Raw genomic sequence first — 21995 nt, forward strand, 5'->3', positions numbered from 1 at the left:
AAGTCTATCATGTTGTCTCTTACTTGCCTTTTCTCTAAACTAAAAAGTCCCAAATGTTGCAACCAGGGGAGTTGCCTCAACCACTCGATCATCTTGATGACCCTTTCCGTAACCTTTTCCAATTCTACAATAGAGTGGTACCTCTGGTTACGTACTTAATTCGTTCTGGAGGTCTGTTCTTAACCTGAAAATGTTCTTAACCTGAAGCACCACTTTAGCTAATGGGGCCTCCCGCTGCCGCTGCACCGCTGCCGCACGATTTCTGTTCTCATCCTGAAGCAAAGTTCTTAACCCGAGGTAATATTTCTGGGTTAGCGGATCTGTATTCTTTTTGGGATGAGGCAACCAGAAATGTACGTAGTACTCCAAATGCTGTCTCACCATAGATTTGTATAATGGCATCATTATACCTGCAGTTCTGTTTTCAATTCCTTTCCTAATGGTGCCCAGCATGGAATTTGCTTTTTTCATGGCCACCACACACTGGCTTGACATCTTCATCGAGTTATCAACTAAGACCCAAAGGTCTCACTCCTGGTCTGTCTCCTCTAGTTCAAATCCCATGAGCCTGTACCTGAAATTAAGGTTTTTTGCTCTAACATACATATTTCAACATGCTCCAACATACACTTGATAACATTGAATTGCATTTGCCATTCTACTGCCCATTCACTCAGCCTGGTATTAATTCAAAATTAATATTAATTAATTCAAAATATCTTCTAGCAATGTAATAACAAAACAATAGCAGATAAAACAGACCATTATGTCCTACTACCTGGTATCAACAGCTATTAGCCTCATTTGCAACCATCTTATCTTATAAAAACCATATAAAACAAGAATTGTCATTGAGGCATGAGCTAATTTGAAAGCATCATCAGCCAACATTTACTATCAAATAAAGACTTTCTTCCACCCAGAATAGTGTGGGAAGTGTGGCTAGGGCTGCAGAGGGAGTGTTGAATCAACAGTCACCTCCTGCCTGCCAACAGAATCAAAACATGTTTGTGGGTGGGAGGAACTTTTCCATCCATGAAAAGTGAAGTCTGGACTCAACCCTTTAATGATATTATCATGACAATAATAATTCTAGTTCTATTCTGTTTATCTGTGAAATCCCAGAGGGCTTCTATCTCAGAGACCAAACTGGTTCACACCTGCTCAGGCTCAATAATGCCTCAGAATCAGGCACTTCCAGACCATTCACTGTGCCTGAAATGTTTCAGTTCTAATTAAGGCCCCTTCTCTTAAGTCTCAAAAGAAACATTCAGCATGAAATCATGTTATAAAGTGGTTTTTTAGTATTGTGTTAAAGAAAACAAATGTATTTTAAAATTGCATGCTACTTTAACACGCATGCACTGGCACTGAATGGGGAGGGCCGGGGGGGCCAAGGGTCTCCCAAAAATTTCAACGAAGGGACCGTCCCTGAAGTTTTGTGGTGGCACATGTGCACACACTGCAGGGTGTGCTGGCATCATGCACGCAAGCCGCGGGGCCTCCTCATGACATGTCAGCACGCCCCACAGCATGAGTGAGTGGTGTCAGCACGCTGTGGGGGGTGTGCACACGCCGCAACCACGCCACAGGGCCTGCTGATGTCATGAATGCACACTATGGGCATGCTGACATTGCACGGTCCTGGACCCCTCAATCGCAGAGGCAAGGCGCATGCCTGCACACATGCTTGCAGTGTTTCCCTGCCTTGTTGGGCCCAAAGTGTAACAAGCTGTAGTGACAAGGAAGGGAACGGGAGAAAGGAATTCGTGAAACACTAGATAAGGGACAGTAATCCTACCCCTCTTTGTGCATACACAGGAGGGAAAGGGTAACTTATTTTCTTAAGGAAAAAGCCCTCAATATGTTAAGAAGACCTCTAAATTAGAATGGCTATAACCATTCAGGTAATATTTTAAAAGAATTGTTTACACAGTGTTCCCACAGCTGTATCAGATACTGCATACTTTTCCCATTCTAGGCACAAATAAAGCACCCTGGTAACCTTGGGAAATGTTGACCTTTCAAATTGCCCACATGGTACTTTACTTTCTTGATCCTTTAGGCACAGGCTAAAAGGATTTAATATCTTGATTATAGCTGGCATAATACAGGAGTGACTTATTTACTATCCATGGAACTACAGTTGTATACTGTATATATATATATAGAGAGAGAGAGAGAGAGAGAGAGATAAAAATCACAGATGGAAAAGTGGAAGAATTAACTGGATACTAATCAAAATGCCTTGTGGAAAGTGAAGCAGGTCTGGATGATGTCCAAGAAAATATGTTTGCTTGAAGTCCTAAGCATGGTTAATAGGAAGCATGCGTGTTTAGTGCTGCACGCAGGTTGTTGCATCTGCATTAGGTATGATTCATTCATAAGTGCTTGTATTTAGAGTCTACTTAAGAAAAATAAACACTAGTTGGACAAGAAAGAAATATTTTTTAAAAAACTGAATTTAAACTGAACTTTGAATTACCGGTAGCAAAGAGTTTGAAATATTCCAAAATAGCGATACCATCAAAGATCTTATTCTCTCTAGTGAATAAACATTTTTACAACAGAGCTGTCCTCCCACCATCTTTTGTGTTAACTCTTTATATGGCAAACACATAACATTCTAAAATATAAAATTAGATGCTTCTGAAGGACACTGAGCTCCCTCTGGTGAAGGCATAACAAGTTTATTAAGTAAGCACCACCTCTGGAATTGTAATCCCCTCTGGCTTCTTCTACTGAGTTTATTGGTTCAATTTTCATAACCATGAGCATCATTAGGGCAATGCAGTAATTAAGAGTTGTTAGAAAGTGAATTCTCAAACTGCAGATTAGAAAATTAAACTATTTCCTGATTACATATTAATGGAGCACAACAATAGCAGTTGCCATAAGCTTGGAAGGCAACCAAGGGATAAATCTGTGTACTTAATTACCATAAACAATGGCTGCATAGAAATGAAGTTTTATGCACATTCCCTTCTGTAATATGTCTGATATCAGTACACACTTGACAATTCTTGTTCAATTATCTCTATTATTTAATGCGCTGTGAACGGCTCTGTGTAAATAAAATTAACCACCCCAATTACTTTGAATTCATCTAGGGACAACATAATAAAAAATGTGAAGAATTCTGTATGCCTATTAATCTAAAACATTACAGAAGCTTTCACTAGATTCTCTTGTCTATATTTATTTTGTCTATATTTATTTTAGTGCGCTGTTAATTCAATTATATTTACAATCAGTGTTCAATCAGCAGAAGCACAGGTTTTGTGCAAATGTGGCTTTTTTGTTTTATTGTATTAATGCAGTACTATAAAAATGTTCAATGATTCAATTGCATCATATAGAATTTTATATATAATATACAACTTGGCAACTGGCTGAAAAGGAAATTATAATTAATTAGGGGAACTTAAAAAAACGCTGTTTATTTTAGTGACAGTTTGGAGGAATATGTAGTGGGGGAAAAGACAAAATGAATTGACAGTGGCCACTAAAATGATTTCTAAGCCTAGAATTTGCTTTTTAAAAATTATCTTTCACACTTATGAAATTGTTAAATGTTTACTATATTTAACAATGACATATATCAGATTAAAAAAAATAGTGATCACTTAGTGACACTAAATGTCACTTAAGACATTTATTCACTATAAAAAAGACTTTTTTTATCCTAATCCTGTTTTATCCCAATCAAAACAGGTTTGTCTCAATTTGTCTGGAATAAGTAGGAAAAAGTTCTACAAGCAAGGGTCCCAATTTTCCCCAAACCACCTCCACCTACTTGAAAGCCAGATACCATATGGGCAGTTGCAGCGCACCTTGAGCCAAAAGTAGGAAGGGCGAAAACGAAGCTTTTGCCCTCCATTTTTGCAGTGCTTCCAATGCAAACCACTTCCTCAAACTCAACTGCTCAGCCAATCCCTGCAGAAAGCAGGCTTGAACCCACCGCCCATTTGCACTGTGGTTTCCTAGCAGGGCTGGCCTGAGATGTTTTGCTGCTATAGGCAAAATGCTCCACATCCCCCCCCCCCCAGATCAAGGCCCCTGCCTCCCTGCTACCACTGGCTCTGCCACTGCAACTGCAGCCTGAGAGCAATGAGGGCAATGGTGTCAGGGTGGCAGCAGGAGCAAAACCCTGGCATGACTGGCAGTGATGAGAGTGGCGCTCAGATTTGCTGCCTGAGGCGAAGAACCCCACTGAAGGACTGCCCCTGTTTCCTAGGGCTCAACAACCAGCTGGAGTTCAGTGCTTGGGAAGCACCGAGCAAGGGATTTTGACGGCTGGGTTGTCTTGGGAGGAGAGGCAGATAACAATTTGGCCCACTGGGCCAAAAAGGTTCCCTAGGCCTGCTGCACTGATAGTACATCACCTGCTTTTATAGTAGTGGTTCTTCATTACCTTTTCAGCATCCTTACAATACATTTAAATCCTTACCCGCAAGCATACACACACCACGGTACTTTTTAACATCTTGTCCCTAAAGGAGATGATCTTTCACTAAATGGTAACTTATCATAGTGTATACGTAATCATATTAGTTTTACTACTCAATTGTTTGCCTCCCTGGGATATTTTGGGGGAAAGGCAGGATAAAACTTTAATAATAATAAATAAATAAAATAGTCTGTAAAAAGGTCAGAAATCTATGGAAATAGGAGAGTACTAATGTTATTCTTAGGGACGTGGGTGGTGCTGTGGGTTAAACCACAGAGCCTAGGACTTGCCGATCAGAAGGTCGGCGGTTCGAATTCCCGCGACGTGGTGAACTCCTGTTGCTCAGTCCCTGCTCCTGCCAACCTAGCAGTTCAAAAGCACGTCAAAGTGCAAGTAGATAAATAGGTACCGCTCCGGCGGGAAGGTAAACAGTGTTTCCGTGCACTGCTCCGGTTTGCCAGAAGCGGCTTAGTCATGCTGGCCACATGACCCGGAAGCTGTACACTGGCTCCATCGACCAATAAAGCGAGATGAGCACCGCAACCCCAGAGTCGGTCACGACTGGACCTAATGGTCAGGGGTCCCTTTACCTTTAATGTTATTATTATGACTTATCCATGCAATGTTATAAATTGTAATGCCAAAGCACACCATTGTGGAGGAGCACTTTGCAAATGGTTGCCTATATTTGTCCTATGTGGATAGCCATTAAAACTGGATAAATTGTTTTAGATGATTAATCATTTTTAGCCACCTGATTAATCACTTCAAATAAATATGCATATCACAGAAACCTCAAAATAGTTAGTTTTTGAAGTGTGCAGAAGGGGCCGTAAGCCAGTTCATAATTTAATACTACAGGCAGCAACCATGTTGCTCATGTCCAATTGACACCTGACTGCTGACACACAGGTCCTTTTGGAACAGAAAGAGGGATTTTGTAACGGGGGGATTGGGGCAGGCCAGGCTTATATCCACTCCACCAAAGCCCGGTGGGGCAGAAACAGAACCCCTATGCAAAATGGTTGCTGCCTGTATTTAGCTAGAAGACATGGTTAAAAGGAAACTCATTTTTTTTCATTCTTGCTTGGAGTAACAAATCCTTGGAGTAACACAATGCCTTAAATAGTTTCAGCCTCACAGATTAATTACCTCATCAATTAAATTTCACCTGTAATAATTAATCAACAATTTGAGGTGATTATTCTGCCAATTACACTGATTAAAAAATGGCAGCTATACAAACTATGACTGCACATTACACTATTATTGTCCCTGAAGTACCATTTCCTTCTTATTCTTAAGACGTTCCAATTTTAAAGTTTAACAAAATGAATGACCCTTTCTGGGTCACATATGGGGGCAGGGAAGAAGCAAATGGAAAGAATTATTATGATGAAAATATAAATATGTTCAACCAGTTACACAACTTACAGCTCACAAATGAACATGATCAAAATTCAAAGGCAGATCACTCACATGTAATTTTAATTATTTCTATTTTTAACACCTTTCAGAAAAGTGTTATTGCTTAACTCAAATCCACCTGATAATCAATTGACATTACAGATTATTGTGATGTTGTGTTGTGTTTTGGATAGGTGTGGAGATGCAAGACTGAAAGCCCATCACCTACTATCCTAGTGAGGAAAACTCCATAATAATCTTCTATTACATAGAGAGCCTCCCTTATGGATCAATTTCAGAAGCAATAGGTCTTTGGAGTCAATGGGAATCGTTAAAAGGCATGGTTACAACAAATATGAACAGAAACCAGACTTGCTGAACTAGGGTACTGTATTTTCAAACATTATTAGTCAACTTGATTGTAAGGAAAATATTATGTTAAAGAAAACTTGACATTTCAGTGCAGGAATTTCAGATGTCTTGTGAGGTTTGATCAAAAGTCTGTAAGGGCATTTACACCCACACTGAATTCTTGCATGACCTAGCTTTTCCATTATCGTCAACTCAGTGGGTATATGTGGATGAAACACACCTAAAGAGCCCCTGGATTGTAGCGCTTGTCTTAGGTCCCGTCTGTACCATATGCTGAAAGCAGTATCACGTCACTTTCCCCCAAAGAAAATGTAGTTTGTGAAGGGTGCAGAGAGTTGTTAGGAGGCCAGCTATTCCCCTGCTTACAGAGTGATAATTCTCAGAGTGGTTTAACAGTCAACCCCTCTTCCCAGGGAATTGTAGCTTTGTGAGGCCTTTCTCAGCAACTCTCAGCACCCTTGTTGAACTGCAGTTCCCAGGATTCTTCATGGAAACCAAGCAAAGCAGCAAGTTATTGGTTTAAAGGTAAAGTGCAGATGGGGCCTAAATCTGGTCCTGGGCCTCCTATTCACATTGATAGCCAAGAAATTTCTCCACAAACATAGAAAATGTATTTATAAGAAGCTGGTGTTTTATATACGCATCATATGAAGTTGGGTATTTTTGTCTTTTTGAACAAGGAACAAGGTGAATCTTCTGTGAAATAAATGATAACTGGCCAGAACAGCCATTTAATTAAATTTGAGGAATGTCTCATTTTGGAGTAGCAGAAGGAAGAAAAGAATTGTCTAGGATTTCCCACACCAATGAAGATCTAACGAGAAAAAAGGAAACTCAAAAGAGTGGAGGAACTAACAAGAGGAATGGAAAAACACCACCAGCTTTGTTTACCCTGAAGTAGGGCAGGCGACCACAGACCCTCCAAGTGTCATGATGCGGCCAGCATGACTAAATCGCTACTGGCGCACGGAGGTCCATGACGGAAGACAGAGCGCATGGAAATGCAATTTACCTTCCTGAAGTACCAGTATATAAGTAACCATTGGTAGTGCTGTAGGGATTCTGACATGAAGACAAATAGGATATTGGCAGCAAAGGGAGGTGGTCTTTGAAATCCTCTCACTTTATCTGGACTGATCACGTTTTGAAAAACTCAAAGAATAATAATAAAAAAAGCCCTCAGAATATTTATTTTAAATATGGAGGTCTTAACTGCAGACAAAGAGGTTTAACAAACATTTTAACTGAAGTAAGAAAATATTTCCAAGCATTTAGCAAGCTGGCTATACAATACATATATTACTTAAGTATTTAAGAAAGTTTGCACAGTACCAAATCGAGTTAGTGTTAACCAATATTTCTTATAGTACTGCCATGTGTATCACATCTAAGTGGAAGAGGTGTGGATTGCTCTGTGTATAGCAATAATCACTAACATTCCCTTTATATACTGTGTAAATGTTCCAGGCACTATGTGAAGTATATAAAATCAAATACTATTATGATATGAAAAGACAGCCTATGCCCTCACATAGATGCATTTTTGGTTTTCTAGTCAATACCTAGCCAACTCATGTTTGTTATTTTTAAAAATATATGTATAAAAGTGATAAATATATATTCCATACATGGTAAGAATGTGAAATAAATTTAGAAGAAACTTTTTGCAATATATCAAAGTCTGAAAAATATATTATCTACTCTTCTGATAATAGATACAATGAGAGGTGGTTTTCCCACTAATGCTATCATTTGTCTCATTTTTTTTTTGTTAGCAAGTAAATATAATTTACTCTCCAATAACAACAAAAAGATAAAGAATACTAGAAAAAAATCAAATGTATATCATTATGGCTATTACCAGAAAAATAGATAATACATTTTCCAGACTTAGATATATTGAAACAAAATTTATTCTAAATTTATTTCATACTTGGATATATTTATCACTTTCATTTTTTTAAAGTACAAACAGGAGTTGGCTAGGTAATGAACAGAAAACCAAAAATGCATATATATGAGGGTATATACTGTCTTTTAATCTGATTATCATTGTTGATTTAGTATACTTGACACAATGCCTTGAACCTTAACACAATGTAAATTAATAACAGCATCTGCCTGGATATTTAGCTAACTATAGTTAACTACATTTTTAGTTCACTAGATTTTTTGTTAGCTAAGGGAATGTATGGCGTTCCAGTGTAAAGTCAGACTTGTAAGACGGCACTAACATTAGCCTGGGGTGATACTAGCTGTACAGTCGCATGTGCTGTGAGACAAATACATTTCCTTCCACTGAGCATTATTTATTTTTTCCAACACCAGACCATTCTTTGCTTCAAAGCATAGGATACTAGTGAATCTCCTTCCTTCCTCCCCACCACAATTCATGGCTGGCAACAACCAGTATTTAAAAACCCATCGGATATATAGTGGGTTGGATCTCATCACAACACCACCGTTCATAAAATCCCAACTATATGCTTTAATCCTTTTTGACTGCAGCAGCAACGCAAAGCATTATACACTTAAAGAAAAATCCCAACCTGCCATCCTGAAAAAATAATAATTGTGGCACGTCAGTAACCAGATAGTATTCTCAAATTTCAGTGATCTAGACAGTGGAGCCTTCCCCCTATACTGTGCTCTGTTTCATGTGGTACAAGGCTTTAACTGGCCAAATCTCCCCCCTCCTCCCCACACTGAATCAGTAGAACAGTGAAGATCTTACTCTCTCTCTCCCTCTCTCTTTTTTAGCAGTGGCATATCAATGAGGCACAGATGTGTATTCCAACTCTGCATGGATGAGCACACTGTTCAATAGTGCTGGCTCACACGGTATCAGGGCAAGTTATCACTTCCCATGAAGGCACTCTTATCACCAGGGCCCAGAGAGGTGGCTGCAAATCGCAGCCTTTTTATTTTCAAGGCAGTTTTGCTGAACATTCAAGCTTCAAAGATTCACACTTCCAAAACTCTATAAGAGTTTGTGAACGCTCAATTTGCCAAAACTGTTTACAGTGTAATTGGGCACCGTACCTGTGTCCATGAGATAGCGAAGGCGCTTCTCCACCAGCGCGGCACGGGTGTCAATTTGCTTTTGCTCATTCTCTAGTGCTGCCAATTCTCCTACAACATACTGACTGGTGTCTTTGAACCCTTTCTGTTAAAGAGAACAAACAACAAGAAAAGACATCACTTGTTAAGTTGCATTTTTCCTTTCCAGAAACACTTAGTAAGGCACTTACCTAAATATCATGCTTACTACCAAACCAGGAAACACAATTCATAAATCTCAACCATCTGCCAAATTTCATTATGAGGTGCGTCCCATTAAAATCACTTACTGAAAGTTAGTTTTAAAGTTTGAAATCTCTTTGCTAACTTTTGAATTTCTATACAATTTTTCTTTTAAACCTGTGCTGCTATAGATTATTATAGATTATCTCAGAAAAGAATCAAAGTGTTTAATACACCATAGGTCTAACCTATAAAGCTGCTTTTTCGGCTACAATGGGGGGGATACTCCTCAAATTTTATTTCATCCTACATAGCCAATTTTTTAGCCAGGGAATCTACTGCTAAATATATAAAGATTTGGGATTTGAAACAAACAAAAAATCCCAACAACCATCAATACCATTCTTTTCTTTGTGTATCTATCCCTTGTGCAAATTTTAATGGTGCTATTCTACAAAAATAACAGTAAAATGTATTCTGGTTTCCCCTGCAGAAATTGGTTGAATTGCTATACATTGGGAGTGTGGTAAAAGCATTGCTAATTAATGCTGTTAAGAACCTGACAAATGGAAACAAAAATGATTGAATAAATGCTCAGGTGCCACCACCACACTGCAAAAAGAGAAAAAGCCTGTAGTCTAGTTTGGGTTCATTCATCCCAACCTTATAGTGACATCATTTTAAAATTTCCAAATCTTTCATATAAGTGTAACAGAGCTTGTCCAAGAAAGAAAGAAATACGAAGAAGACGTATTACCAGTTATTAATGCTATCCTGAAAGCCATGCCAGAAAACAGCAGATCTCTCAAATGTTCTGAACTTATCAGCTATAAAAATTGTTTTAATGCTACTAATGAAAACTACCAATGGTGGTTCTGACTGGGCTATAGATAAGATTCCTCTCAGTTCCAACTGGGATGCAATTTATATCTAAAACAGTGTTTAAGAAAATAAGGTAATTAAGTCATCATATGCTGAAACTGAAGTTCTGTTTTGGCAATACAAAAGTAAGGTACATGTACTTTGGAATCACCAATAAGCCTCCTTGAGGATGTTAATTAAAACTCACTGAGAGCAGGTTAGCGCTGAGAAGCTCATTTTGGGAATCCAATTGTCTTTTGCAAAGGAATGTATATATAGATATTACATTTTTAGGAAGGGATAAAATATGCTATTTCCTTATCATGTCTCTACTAGTTGCTGGATGCGACAGCCAGCCACAATAAATTATTTTCTCCTCAAACAGTAGCTAAATGAATCAATAAACAAAGTTATTTTTTGAAAATTGTGATAAAAGTAAAAGCTCACAAGGTGGTACCTCTCAGAACTCATGCACAGTGTAGTTGTTTTAGGACTGGGCAGACATGCAAATTTATAGGACACCAGTCCTCCATCACCAGAAAGAAGAAAAGCGGCTGTGAAAGAAGGACTATTTTACTTTTCTCACCCCCATCCCCCCAAACTGGTTGTTGTAGCCTCTCCAGTATAGGAAGGGAAGAAGTAATGTGGGTGGAGGAACAATAACGAAAGGTAACTGCCTACTATTCTTCATAGTTAATTGAAAAGATTACAAAACCTTGCCAATGACAGCTCTCAGGACTGTACAAAATACTGTAAGGTTAAAAGGAATGCTGTGTCAGGATGAAAACTTCCCCAGAGTTCATATGCACAATTTGCATATATATTATGAACTTGCTGAGCAAGACCTCTTCAGCTTTATTAAAGCACAACTGTTCTTAAATAAAAAAAATTATCAGCTGGCAAATTGTTAGACATGTGGTCATTCAGTGTAAGAATTAAAACACTTCACATTATCTAGATGGCACTGAGCTCCTCAGCAAAAATAACTACTATTTAGACAAAAGGTGGAGAGCAGTAAAAAAAGAGTGGCAAAAATGATGTGGTACCTCTAGACCAAAAAACAAAACAACCAATCCTCAAAACCAAAAACAAAAGGGGGAGGGGTGGCAGAAGGAAAAAAACAGAAATAAAACATATTCAGGTCAAAACTTGTTCTTCTTCCTGTTTCTGTCCCGCAGCTGTCCATCAAAAGCAGCTTTCTCCCTGCGGTCTATCAAATATTTCCCTCACAAATCAATTTTACACATGATCAGCCCATACCCCTACTGAGCTGAACCTCCCCGTTAATTAAGTGAAGAAATTACCATATATATTATATTAATGCAAACATCATTCAGCTAGTAATTCACGGCTGATCTGGATAATGGAAAGGTTGAACACCCATTAACCCAAGCCAACAAAATGGGTTGGCTGAGAAATTCTAGCAGGTCTCATGTGACTTTTTCCTCTAACTGCAGCTCTGCGGTATCTGCTATTGTAATAATTAAAATCCTCCCGGTAGATCAATACTGGAATCTCTTTATGGGAAGTGCCCTGATGGAAATGTCTCAAGGAAGCTGGAGCTGTGGAACTCTGAAAAATTCATTTTTTTTTAATCTGACAATTATCACCACGCTGCAGACTAATTCAACAGCGCACCCCTCTCACTCTGCTTTGAATGCACTGGAGATTGACATCTAAGAAAACCTAACATCTCATTTTAACAAATAAAGGCACTATTTCCACATACAGTTGAGAATTATCAGCAATCATGAAACCAGACAAAAAAATTAATATACATTAAGCACTTCATCTTCTGATGGCTTCCTCTGAGTTTCAGTTATCGCTGCCTTCTCCTCATTTCCTCTCTTTGTATCTTCCTGTATTGATCTCTGCCTTTTCATCTCTTGGAAAAAAAGAGAGGAAAGACATGTAAAATTATTATAATACTTGATATTTGTGTATTGAAATGTGGGCTTACATTATCTGGTTTTTAATATATTTATTGTTAAATATTATTAAATCATAAGATTGGGGGTGGGAGGACAGCTTTTCAGAACATTTTTGCCTACCTGGTCTGTTTTCAACATATTGACTGAATGACTGAAGCCGAGTTTTTCTGACTGTGGAGTCCTTGCTGAACACAACAGGATTTCTAAAACATTCTGTTGCTTTTTGTAATCGCTCAGCACGATGTTCTTCTGTCTCATTCTGCCAGAAAAACCAGAACTGTACATCAAATTCTTTTGTTTATAAATATGGAGTTACAAATGAAAAATAAATATTTCAACAAAAGAGAATATGTGGAGAGAGAAAAATACTGTTTGTGTTAGATAAAAATGACATCAGGAACCAGAAATAAGTGCTGAGCCCAAGAAAAGAGGTTTTGGCAAAACAAACCCCTTGGGTTATTAATATGGCAACTTCAGCCAGGGTTCTGCTGCTAGACACCAAAATCAGTTAACGGCATCAAATGTAACTTTGAACAAAGCAGAGTTTAAACAAAGATCACTCTTCCTCAATTTGGATTCCCTGAGCATGGTGTACATTGGACTACACAGCAGTGTGTATACCCCTGAACATCACCTGTCACTTAAAATAGCCGAGTGGCTCTAGTCTTCTCCATACACTGCTTGCCCTGGTAAAGAATTCTGTCATCCTGAATGGACCCACAGACTTGTATGACAAGAAGAACTCGTTTCTAATTTTATGCCCATTGAGATAAATAACTAATGCTGGATGAAGGATAAAAGGTGGGATTATAATACTACCCCAATGAACTGCATTTCATCAGCTATAACTTTCTGAATCCAGATTTGTAAGTAAGCCCTTTGCAGCTAAGGAAGCTACAATTATCGTTTCCCAGAGCTTCCTATGTTAATGTTGGTAACAAATTCAAATGGGTCTATCAACACAAAATATCCCAGAAGACTAAACCACAGCAGTGTGTGGAAACTGCAGATACGAGGTGCTGTGTACCAAACAAATATTTCATTTTATACCTAATCTATTATTATTTTTATTAAGTGTTTTGAAAGTAAATAGGGAAAGGCTAAGATGCATGACTAATAGCTAAGCCTGCTGAATGCTGAAACTGGTTATCAAAAGCTACCAAGACTTTGCCCTTCCTCTGCATTGAGACAATTGGTAATGAGGGAGTTCTCCAACGGCCTATTCTCTAGCCTCAAGGAGGCCTGGGATACAGAATCCTCCAGGGAAGGTAACAGTTTATCCTTTTCCACAAACACAGAATGCCTCATTTATAAATGTGTAAACTGCATTTTATTAAGAACACAAATCCAACTCGTTGCTGAAAGCTTTAACAGAACAGATGGACACCATGTATTATTTCTTACAATATTAGAAAAGTGTTTAGACCCGGCTACCCTTTTCGTTGCAGCAACTTAAACAAAGAAAATAAAGCACACCCAATTAATAAAAAAAATGTGTATTTAGAGCATGCAATACCATTTTTGTCACATTAACAAAATCATATTGACCTAATAGAGGGGGTTGGTGTGCCATTTGTTGAGTTAACTCTTATTTCTATAAAGCATCACTTATGCTAGATTTGTTTTTTCAACAATCAAGCAGCTATGATTTTGCTTTTCTGAGAAAAGGATCTCTTCCAGCTCTTCATACAATAGCCATCTGACAGTCAAAACGCAGGTCTTTACCAAAATAAACAAACATGGCTAATTTTTTAGGCCTGGCAACATGCTAAAATATCAGTGCGATTAGCCAGCAAATCCCATTTTAAGAAGCCTTTTTATGACTGGGGACTTCTGCCACTTTACAAATGTATTCCTCTAAGCCCACTAATTCAGTTAGCCTTTTCAATCCATTGTATTATTCTGAGGCCAGCTTCATTTTGCATTAAATCCACTGCAGAAAGCTAAATTGAACGCAAAAAATCAGACTTGATCCAAGCTTCCCTTTGTTCAAAGATAGAGACTGAAAGTCCTCTGCTGCTGCCACACACTTTCATCACCAATTTATCGGAACCGACAGTGTAAAGGAAAAAGCAATGAAAGTCATTGTTTTGGGACTTCAAAGCATCTCTGTATCTGGGGAGGAAATCCTTTCAGTCAGCAGTGTATACACCCACAGTCTGCAGGTGGGTGAAAAGTTATACATAAGTGGAACTGCCCCATAGGCATAAAAATCTTTTCACTTACTAGTAACAGTTGTGACCTAATGAAGAGAGTAAGATGCACCTTTACATATATTGTATCTATCTACTTATGTCTAGGTAGAAAATAAGCAACCCAACCCAAAATGCACTGCACTACCTACACTACGTGGCACAAATCTTTAAGAAACGTATGTGGGTTTATATAATAGTTTGACTTCAATATAGCAAAACCCAACTGTTAATCGTTAAAAGCAGTATTTTTAAAAAAGAAAAATAGGTGTTGGTACGCACCATGACCCCCCACCACTCCCACCACTGCTTCCCCGACCCCGACCGCCCCTCCCTGCTCTTTGGCTGCTTCCTCCTCCTCCTCCGTCGCTGCTGCTTCCAGTGGCACAGCCTCCCGCAGTTGCTTTGGCACGACCCTTGCGAATGACAAAGCGCCTTCCGAGAAGGTGCCTGACGACCACCAGCAGGAACCTTGGGTTGCACCCAAGCAGCCCTGGGAGGCTGTGCCTGCAGCCATGGAAGCAGCAGTGATGGAGGAAGAGGAGGAAGCGGCAAAGGTGCGGGGAGTGAATGGGGGGGGGGCAAGTGGCAGCCATAAGATGGTGGCAGGGGAAAAGGAGGTGATGGTATGTCATACCGACCGAAAAAAACACACTAGTTAAAAGAGATTAAAGGAAGGCCCTGTTCACATCTATGTAGATGAGAGAACTGACTTCAGTACGGATCATGCAATGTACTTTACTTCCTGCACTTACATAAATTTAAAATGACTAGTTGAAATAAAGAATGCCTAACTAGATTGTGATACAGTGGCCCAATTGAGCAATCACTTGTTGTACAACCAAGCACCACCCATAAGAGGACACACACTGTTAAAACAAAAGGCAAGTGTTAAAATGCATATCTTCTCATACATCTGTACAGACATAACCATTAACAGAATCCAGAAGCCTCAAGTACTAAGACAGTAGCTCAGCCAAAACTTACCTTAAACTCTTGCTCTGGGCTATCAATGCCTGCTTTCTGAGCAGCACTGGAAAGTGAATTTGCCACCTGTGGCTGAGCTTCCAGGAGCTTCTTCAGCTTCCAGTCCACCAACTTGCTGCTCTGTTCAGCTAAATATGCAAACACCACAACATAACGCACACGCGCACACACACACAGAGACAAAGAGGGGAGTATTTAGATGTGGAGTCATTATAACAATGTATCAATTGAAGAGATTACATTTGGATTGCTGTTTATAACCTCTAAAGTGCAACTGATTTGGAAATGGAATACAATAATTTGACTCTAGGCTACAAATGTGATTCTTGATGCCTCTCTTCCCCATGTCCTTGCCATACAGTTATTTAAACTATACTTTTTACAGGGTGGCCCATAATGTATTGGTCAAATTGATTTCAACTGAGCTTTTTTATAAGCAGGTTTCCTTTTTAAGGGTTGGAAGTAATGAATGAGTTAAACATAACCAGATGTTAAGTTGTTTTAATTACGGTTTGGCTTACGTCTTGCTTAAACACAGTTTGTTTGCCTGCCTGCCTCACCCCAGACTCTCACTAAGCTGCACAGCTGCATAAATTGGAAAACAAAACAAACTTTGGGGAAGCTATCTCAAAAATGACTTGTAGTTCACTATCTATGCCTACTTTTTTTTTATTTTTGTCATCACTACTGAAATTGGTGAGGTCTTTTGTGTGTGTGAAATTGTTTTTTGTGGAGGGTGGCAGTGGAATCTGGTCCTGGCCAGGTATTAACCACCCCTGTTCTAGTTATTACCTTGAGAACCTTTGACCTCACCTGGACTGCTATCACAAACAGTAATCCACTTGCACTACTGTCTAAATCTTGCCACAGTGGAGGAATTATAACCACGGTGAATTGCTGTCAACCTCATTGCTGGAAATACTCAGAGGCAAATTTGCTCATCTATACATATGTCAAATATCAAATGAATAAGTTTTATGTTCAGTCCTAGAGGTCTGAGTATAAGAAAGCAGATATATTTTATCATTCATATTCATCCTTTATGTTGTACTTTCCATGTGCAAAGTGCTTTGCTATTCCTATATCATTGCACTTAACATTTGGGGAATTAAGGCAAGACCAAATCTTGGTCAATACCTATGGCTGATCCAGGATTTAAACCATTGCCTACGAGATACACAGCTACATATTTATTTATCCACTGACAAGTACATGAAAAATGATAGCACAATCTATCTTATATATATTACAGATAAGCTAAGAATTGGTTACTTTGGACCAAACTACACAAGAAACAAAGATCTACAATTAGATCTGCTGCTGCTTTAAAATTAAGCACAACTAGGTGAAGCTATGTATGTATGTATGTATGTATGTATGTATGTAAAACACATAGTGTTTTTTAAAATTCCAAAGTGGTGTACAACAATATTCAAACCACACCATAAACCACAAAGATAGCATAAAACAGCAATACAGCAGGTGGCCTGAATAGCTAGGGACATTTTTGTTAGTGTGCTTCATATGGCCATTTCTGAATAGGGATAGCCTGGTAGCCTCAAAGCTAGACTACAGTGGTATCTCCACTTGCGCATGGGATCCTTTCCGGAGCTCCGGTTGGATCCCGAGGAAATCGCAACCGGAGATGCCGCTTCTGCGCATGCGTGCGGCACATAGAGCGCTTCTGCGCATGCGGCGAAACCTGAAAAAATACTTCTGGGTTTGCCGCGTGTGTAACCCTAAGGATAGGCAACCAGAGGTGTGTGTATCCAGAGATACCACTGTATTGTGATGTACTCTATATGGGGCTGTCCTTGAAGATGGTTCAGAAATTCCATCTAGGGCAAAAAGCTGCAAGAATGCTGGTAGGGTAGCGAAAAGAATATTGTTTTCCAGTCCCAATTTAAGGTGCAAAGCCTTAAATCAGGTATGGAGTACCTTCGGCCTTCCAGATGTTGTTGGATTCTAACTCCCATCAGTAAGCATGGTCAATGGCCAGTGATGGTGGAAGTTGTAGTTCAAAAACATCTGGAGGGTAAAAGGTTCTCCACACATGCCCTATATCAGGGTCAGCAAACTTTTTCAGCAGGGGGCCGGTCCACTGTCCCTCAGACCTTGTGGGACTATATTGGGGGTGGGAAATGAACAAATTCCTATGCCCCACAAATAACCCAGAGATGCATTTTAAATAAAAGGACACATTCTGCTCATGTAAAAACATGCTGATTCCTGGACTTTTCACGGGCCGGATTTAGAAGGTGATTGGGCCGGATCCGGCCCCCAGGCCTTAGTTTGCCTATCCATGCCCTATATGGTCTGATGGTGGTCTCTGTGTATGAAGAAGTACAAAGACATACTTAGCCCCCCTTCTCTTACCCCCTTGCCAGAGGAACCCACACACCTTACCCATAGCAACAAAGGAGCGACTCCTAGCCACTCCAGCTCAGAGTGGAGAGGACCACTTTTGTAACGGCTTGGGACCCCACCCTTGGCAGGGGCCAACCTAACCATTTCTTTATAGTTTTAGGAAGCTGGCTATGGTACATTTTCAGCAGGTGTTTGAATGAGGCAACACCTGATTAGATAATTGTTTGCTGCTGCTGCTATTAGTAAATCACTATTTAGTGAATTGTTGTTGGCATCCGTCTGTCTTGAGAGACAATGGAATGCGCCTTCGGGGATGAAGTGTTGGAGAATCACAGTACCTGCTGTGACTACAGAGACCAGTATCTCTTAACTGCCGCCTCCCGTGCTGTTTTCGCTACCTTAGCAGCACCTCTCCAAGGCACAAGCAGTGTGTAGCTAATAGTGGCCCACATGCTCCAGCACATTTGCCAGCCAGATGCTTATTGTGAGCCTGCAAACAGGATCTGAACACAAGACTACTCTGCCTTCCTATGGTTTCCAGCAACTCAAATTTAATTAAGGTTTGGAGTGTTAAAACGGGTGCCATGCCCATATGTATTAAACTGTGTGCTAGACATTTCTAATCTCCTGGAATTAGGAAATGTAACAGCTAATTAAGCCAAGCTAGTCTCTTGTGATGTGGTGACTGCCCGGGATGATAGGCCATTAAGAAACAGAAGTTAAAAGGGACCCAGTATGAGATGGCAAATGGATGGGACCCCTCGCTTAAGAGATAAAGACCTTAGAGTAGTGAGTAAGAAGCAATGTTAGTAGAATTCAAGGTATGTGACCAATACGCAAAGTAGCAGGCTTAGCACAATGACTGGTGTCAATCTGAATCCAAGGTTGCAGCTAAGGGACCCTCTTGAGGTGAGAATGCTGTGAACCCCTCCATTCCCTGTGGCCTCAGATTGTCTATATGTGTAAATAAACCATAAATCCTAAAGACAAGACTGTTGTTCTGTGCCTCATTTCAAAAAGGAATCATGGAACCCCAGGGAGTCATGCACTGCTTGGAGACTGGAGGTGGCATGCAACAAGATTAATGACCCAGCTATAAGCACTCTTCAGTGGAGGTTGAAAAAAGCAATCATTGATAGTCTTATCCTCCATGAATTTGTCTAATCCACCTTTAAAGCCATCTGAGTTGGTGGCCATCACTGCTTCTTGTGAGAACAAATTCCATACACTATGCTATGGGAAGATGTCTTTTGTCTGTCCCATTGTTACAAACAGGTCCTGCAACCAAACCAAATTATCTTGATTCCCACATAAAGAAAATGGAAACCAGAAAACACAGAAACCAGGAAGTGCTTGTGGGCTTGAAGATGTATTTCCTGAATGCTTGAAGAAACCAGGAAAACACCTTCAAGACACTAACGACTAGGCTTTGTACAATAAATATTCCAATAAAGGTACAATAAAGTACCTAAGTTCTGGTTGATAGGAAAAGTAATAATCTTACAGGAACCCAAGAAAGATCACTGACTTGCAGTGTTACCACCCTATCTCTTTACTAAGCTGCATGTGTTAATTACTAAAAGGATTTTCTTTCAAGGAATTGTTTCACCATAATGTTCTGAATATAGATGAACCTGATTTCAGAAAAATTCCAGTGAATGATGAAACAATGTTACTTTAAAAAATGCATTAAGCGGGGTTTCTAAAAAAGGCCAAGAACAGCCTAGTGCAGGGATTTCCAAACTATAGTCTGTGGACCCCCAGTGGTTCATGAGCTTCATTCAGGTGGCTGTGGTGCGTCTATGGATTTGGTTAAAGAAGGGAGGCAGAACCACCACTGCGTGAACTAGTCATACTGACCTTTAATGCTATTTTATTGCTTTTATTTCTTAAATTGCATTTTATTCTTGTTATAATTTGAATTTTTATGGAATTCAAATTATAACAATATAAAATGTAATGCTAATAAAATAAGCAACAAAAATAACATTAAAAATCATACAACATCATAGCACAGCACTTTACAATTGCTACAACAGGCAACTGAATTCATTAAGTGGTCTGCCAAAACTCTTAGCACTTTTCATGAGGTCCATGGGGGAAATGGTTTGAGGATCACTACTGTATATTCAGCTGCTCATATCGTATTATATGGCCCAGAGTTTGTGTTTTTTAAGTGTCACTTGTAGACCCATATCTGTGGAAATGTACCTTGAAATGCATTTTGTTCCAAATGTGGCAAAAATTACAATTTCTAGACATCTGAAAAACAAATGGTTGTCTTGTGGGTCCTGTTCAATCATCTTCACAGAGAGACTTCTTACTGATAGTAGCTTTCCCTTCATATGGCACTGAATCAGGATCTCAATAAACTATAAGGTCTGAATGGTAACCTGAATAGAACGACTGGCTTACTTGAAGTGTAGATTTGTGAGTGGGACGCTGGTGACAGTGGACTGGGTATTTCCTCTCACATGACCTCAGGCAGGAGCAAAGACTTGTGGGACACAGGCACTTCCTCCTCAGTTTTTCTAGACTTGCCAAGTAGCAATGTTCACCAAAGCACGTGAAACAAGAATAGCAGCCTGCCTCCCTTCCTGGCTCATAAATCAATAAAAATAGAAGTGACAGAGTCAATAGTACCCCTCCTAAAGGAGAAAACAAAAACAAGTGTGACTGCAGACCATCATAGGGAGGGTTCCACTGTCCCCAGCGTCCCATTCACAAATCTACACTTCAGGAAAGCCAATCGTTCTATTTATTTCATGGGACGCTGGGAACAGTGGATTGGGACATAGTAGCACAGCACTTCCCAATAAATGGGTGGGTCCACACTGCTGACAAAACTGTACAGCCAAAAGCCACCTCAGTTGAAGACACGGTGACTTGGTCAAATTTATAATGTCTAGTGAAAGTGGAGGGAGACAACCAAGTGGCTGCCCTACAAAAATCTATTAAAGGAGCATTAGCCATAAAGGCAGCAGAAGTCGAGGCTGACCCAGAGGAATGAGCAAAATATGAGATGGGCGGGACAATTTCATAGTATCACAAGCTAAGGAAATGCACCCCTAATCCATCTAGCTAGTGTAGCTGAAGCGACCTTTCCTCCCAAGGTGGAAGGATGAAAACCGCTGTATATAAACTTTTAAGGCCCTGCGGACATCCAAGGAATGCCAAACTTTTCCAATGTGTGTTTTGGTCACTACAAAGTTGGGAGAATGAGTTCCTACTGAACATAGAATTTGGTAAGAGCTTTTGGTAGAAAGGAGGGAGCTTATCCTTATGGAAGATGCGTAAATTCTTATGGAAGATATGTAAATGACCAACAAAGCCAACAGTTCTGAAACCCATCTCACTGAAGTTATCGCAACCAAAAATAGGACTTTAAAGAAAGGTTCTTTAAGGAGATTTGGTGTAGCGGTTCAAATGGAGGCCATTGCAGCGCTGACAGAACAGAATGTAAGTTCCATGGTGGAAAATGGTAAGCTACCGAAGGATGCTGAAACGTAGTTCCTTTGAGGAAACGTTTGATTAGCAGATTTTGTGACAACGAAGCATGGCCAACAGAACTTAAAATTGAAGAAATGATGGAAAGGTGATGTTTTAAAGTATTAGGCTATGGGCCATTTTGCAGACCATGTTGGGGATAGCGGACAACATCCGGAACCGTTACTCTGTGTGGCCACAGATGAGAAGCTGACCATGATGATTAATAAAAATGTCTTGTGAATGGATGTCTGGAAGCTAGAATGGTGGAGATAACATTCTCATCCAGACCACGAGATTTCAGTCGATTTCAGCCTTTGACAACATTTCTTGGAGTTTTATGAAGAAGAATCTACAGGGGATGGGGGTAGGTCAAGGTTTTGAAAATGGTATAGGTACAATTTATTCTGAACAAAAGGCAAAATTAATTGTGAACAATGTAGTGACAGAAGAGTTTAAGATTGAGAAAGGGACACGACAAAGTTGCCCAATTTCTCCATTGCTTTTTATATCGGTCCTCGAGGTTTTGTTAAATATGATTAGAAAAGACCAAGAGGTTAAAGGTATACAAGTGGGAGCTAAACAGTACAAACTGAAAGCATTTGCTGATGACTTAGTATTGACTCTACAGGAGCCAGAATCTAGTACTAAACAATAAGGAATAAATTTGATAAAATTAAGTTTAGGATTTGCTGAAAT

The 21995-nt window shown here is 39.6% G+C and overlaps 1 protein-coding gene and 1 long non-coding RNA gene across 12 annotated transcripts in view; both read right to left on the reverse strand.

The window, feature by feature from the left end:
- EHBP1 (EH domain binding protein 1) overlaps window positions 1-21995 on the reverse strand; it is a 273433-nt gene that overhangs the window by 42554 nt on the left and 208884 nt on the right. For all 11 annotated transcript variants that reach the window (XM_083495129.1, XM_083495124.1, XM_083495130.1 and 8 more), the window contains 4 exons: window positions 15444-15571; window positions 12385-12523; window positions 12112-12218; window positions 9272-9395 (listed from right to left, as the gene is read on the reverse strand). In XM_083495129.1, coding sequence (XP_083351255.1) covers window positions 9272-9395; window positions 12112-12218; window positions 12385-12523; window positions 15444-15571 — 498 coding nt within the window. The remainder of the gene's footprint in view (window positions 1-9271; window positions 9396-12111; window positions 12219-12384; window positions 12524-15443; window positions 15572-21995) is intronic.
- Window positions 15992-20218, reverse strand: LOC310703220. The gene is made up of 2 exons (XR_014524006.1): window positions 19214-20218; window positions 15992-19162 (listed from the first exon to the last, which is right to left on the reverse strand). It is a non-coding gene; the product is annotated as an uncharacterized lncRNA (long non-coding RNA).

The sequence above is a fragment of the Podarcis liolepis genome (genome assembly GCF_965112155.1).
Source record: "Podarcis liolepis genome assembly, chromosome: 3".
Classification (NCBI taxonomy): Eukaryota; Metazoa; Chordata; class Lepidosauria; order Squamata; family Lacertidae; genus Podarcis; species Podarcis liolepis.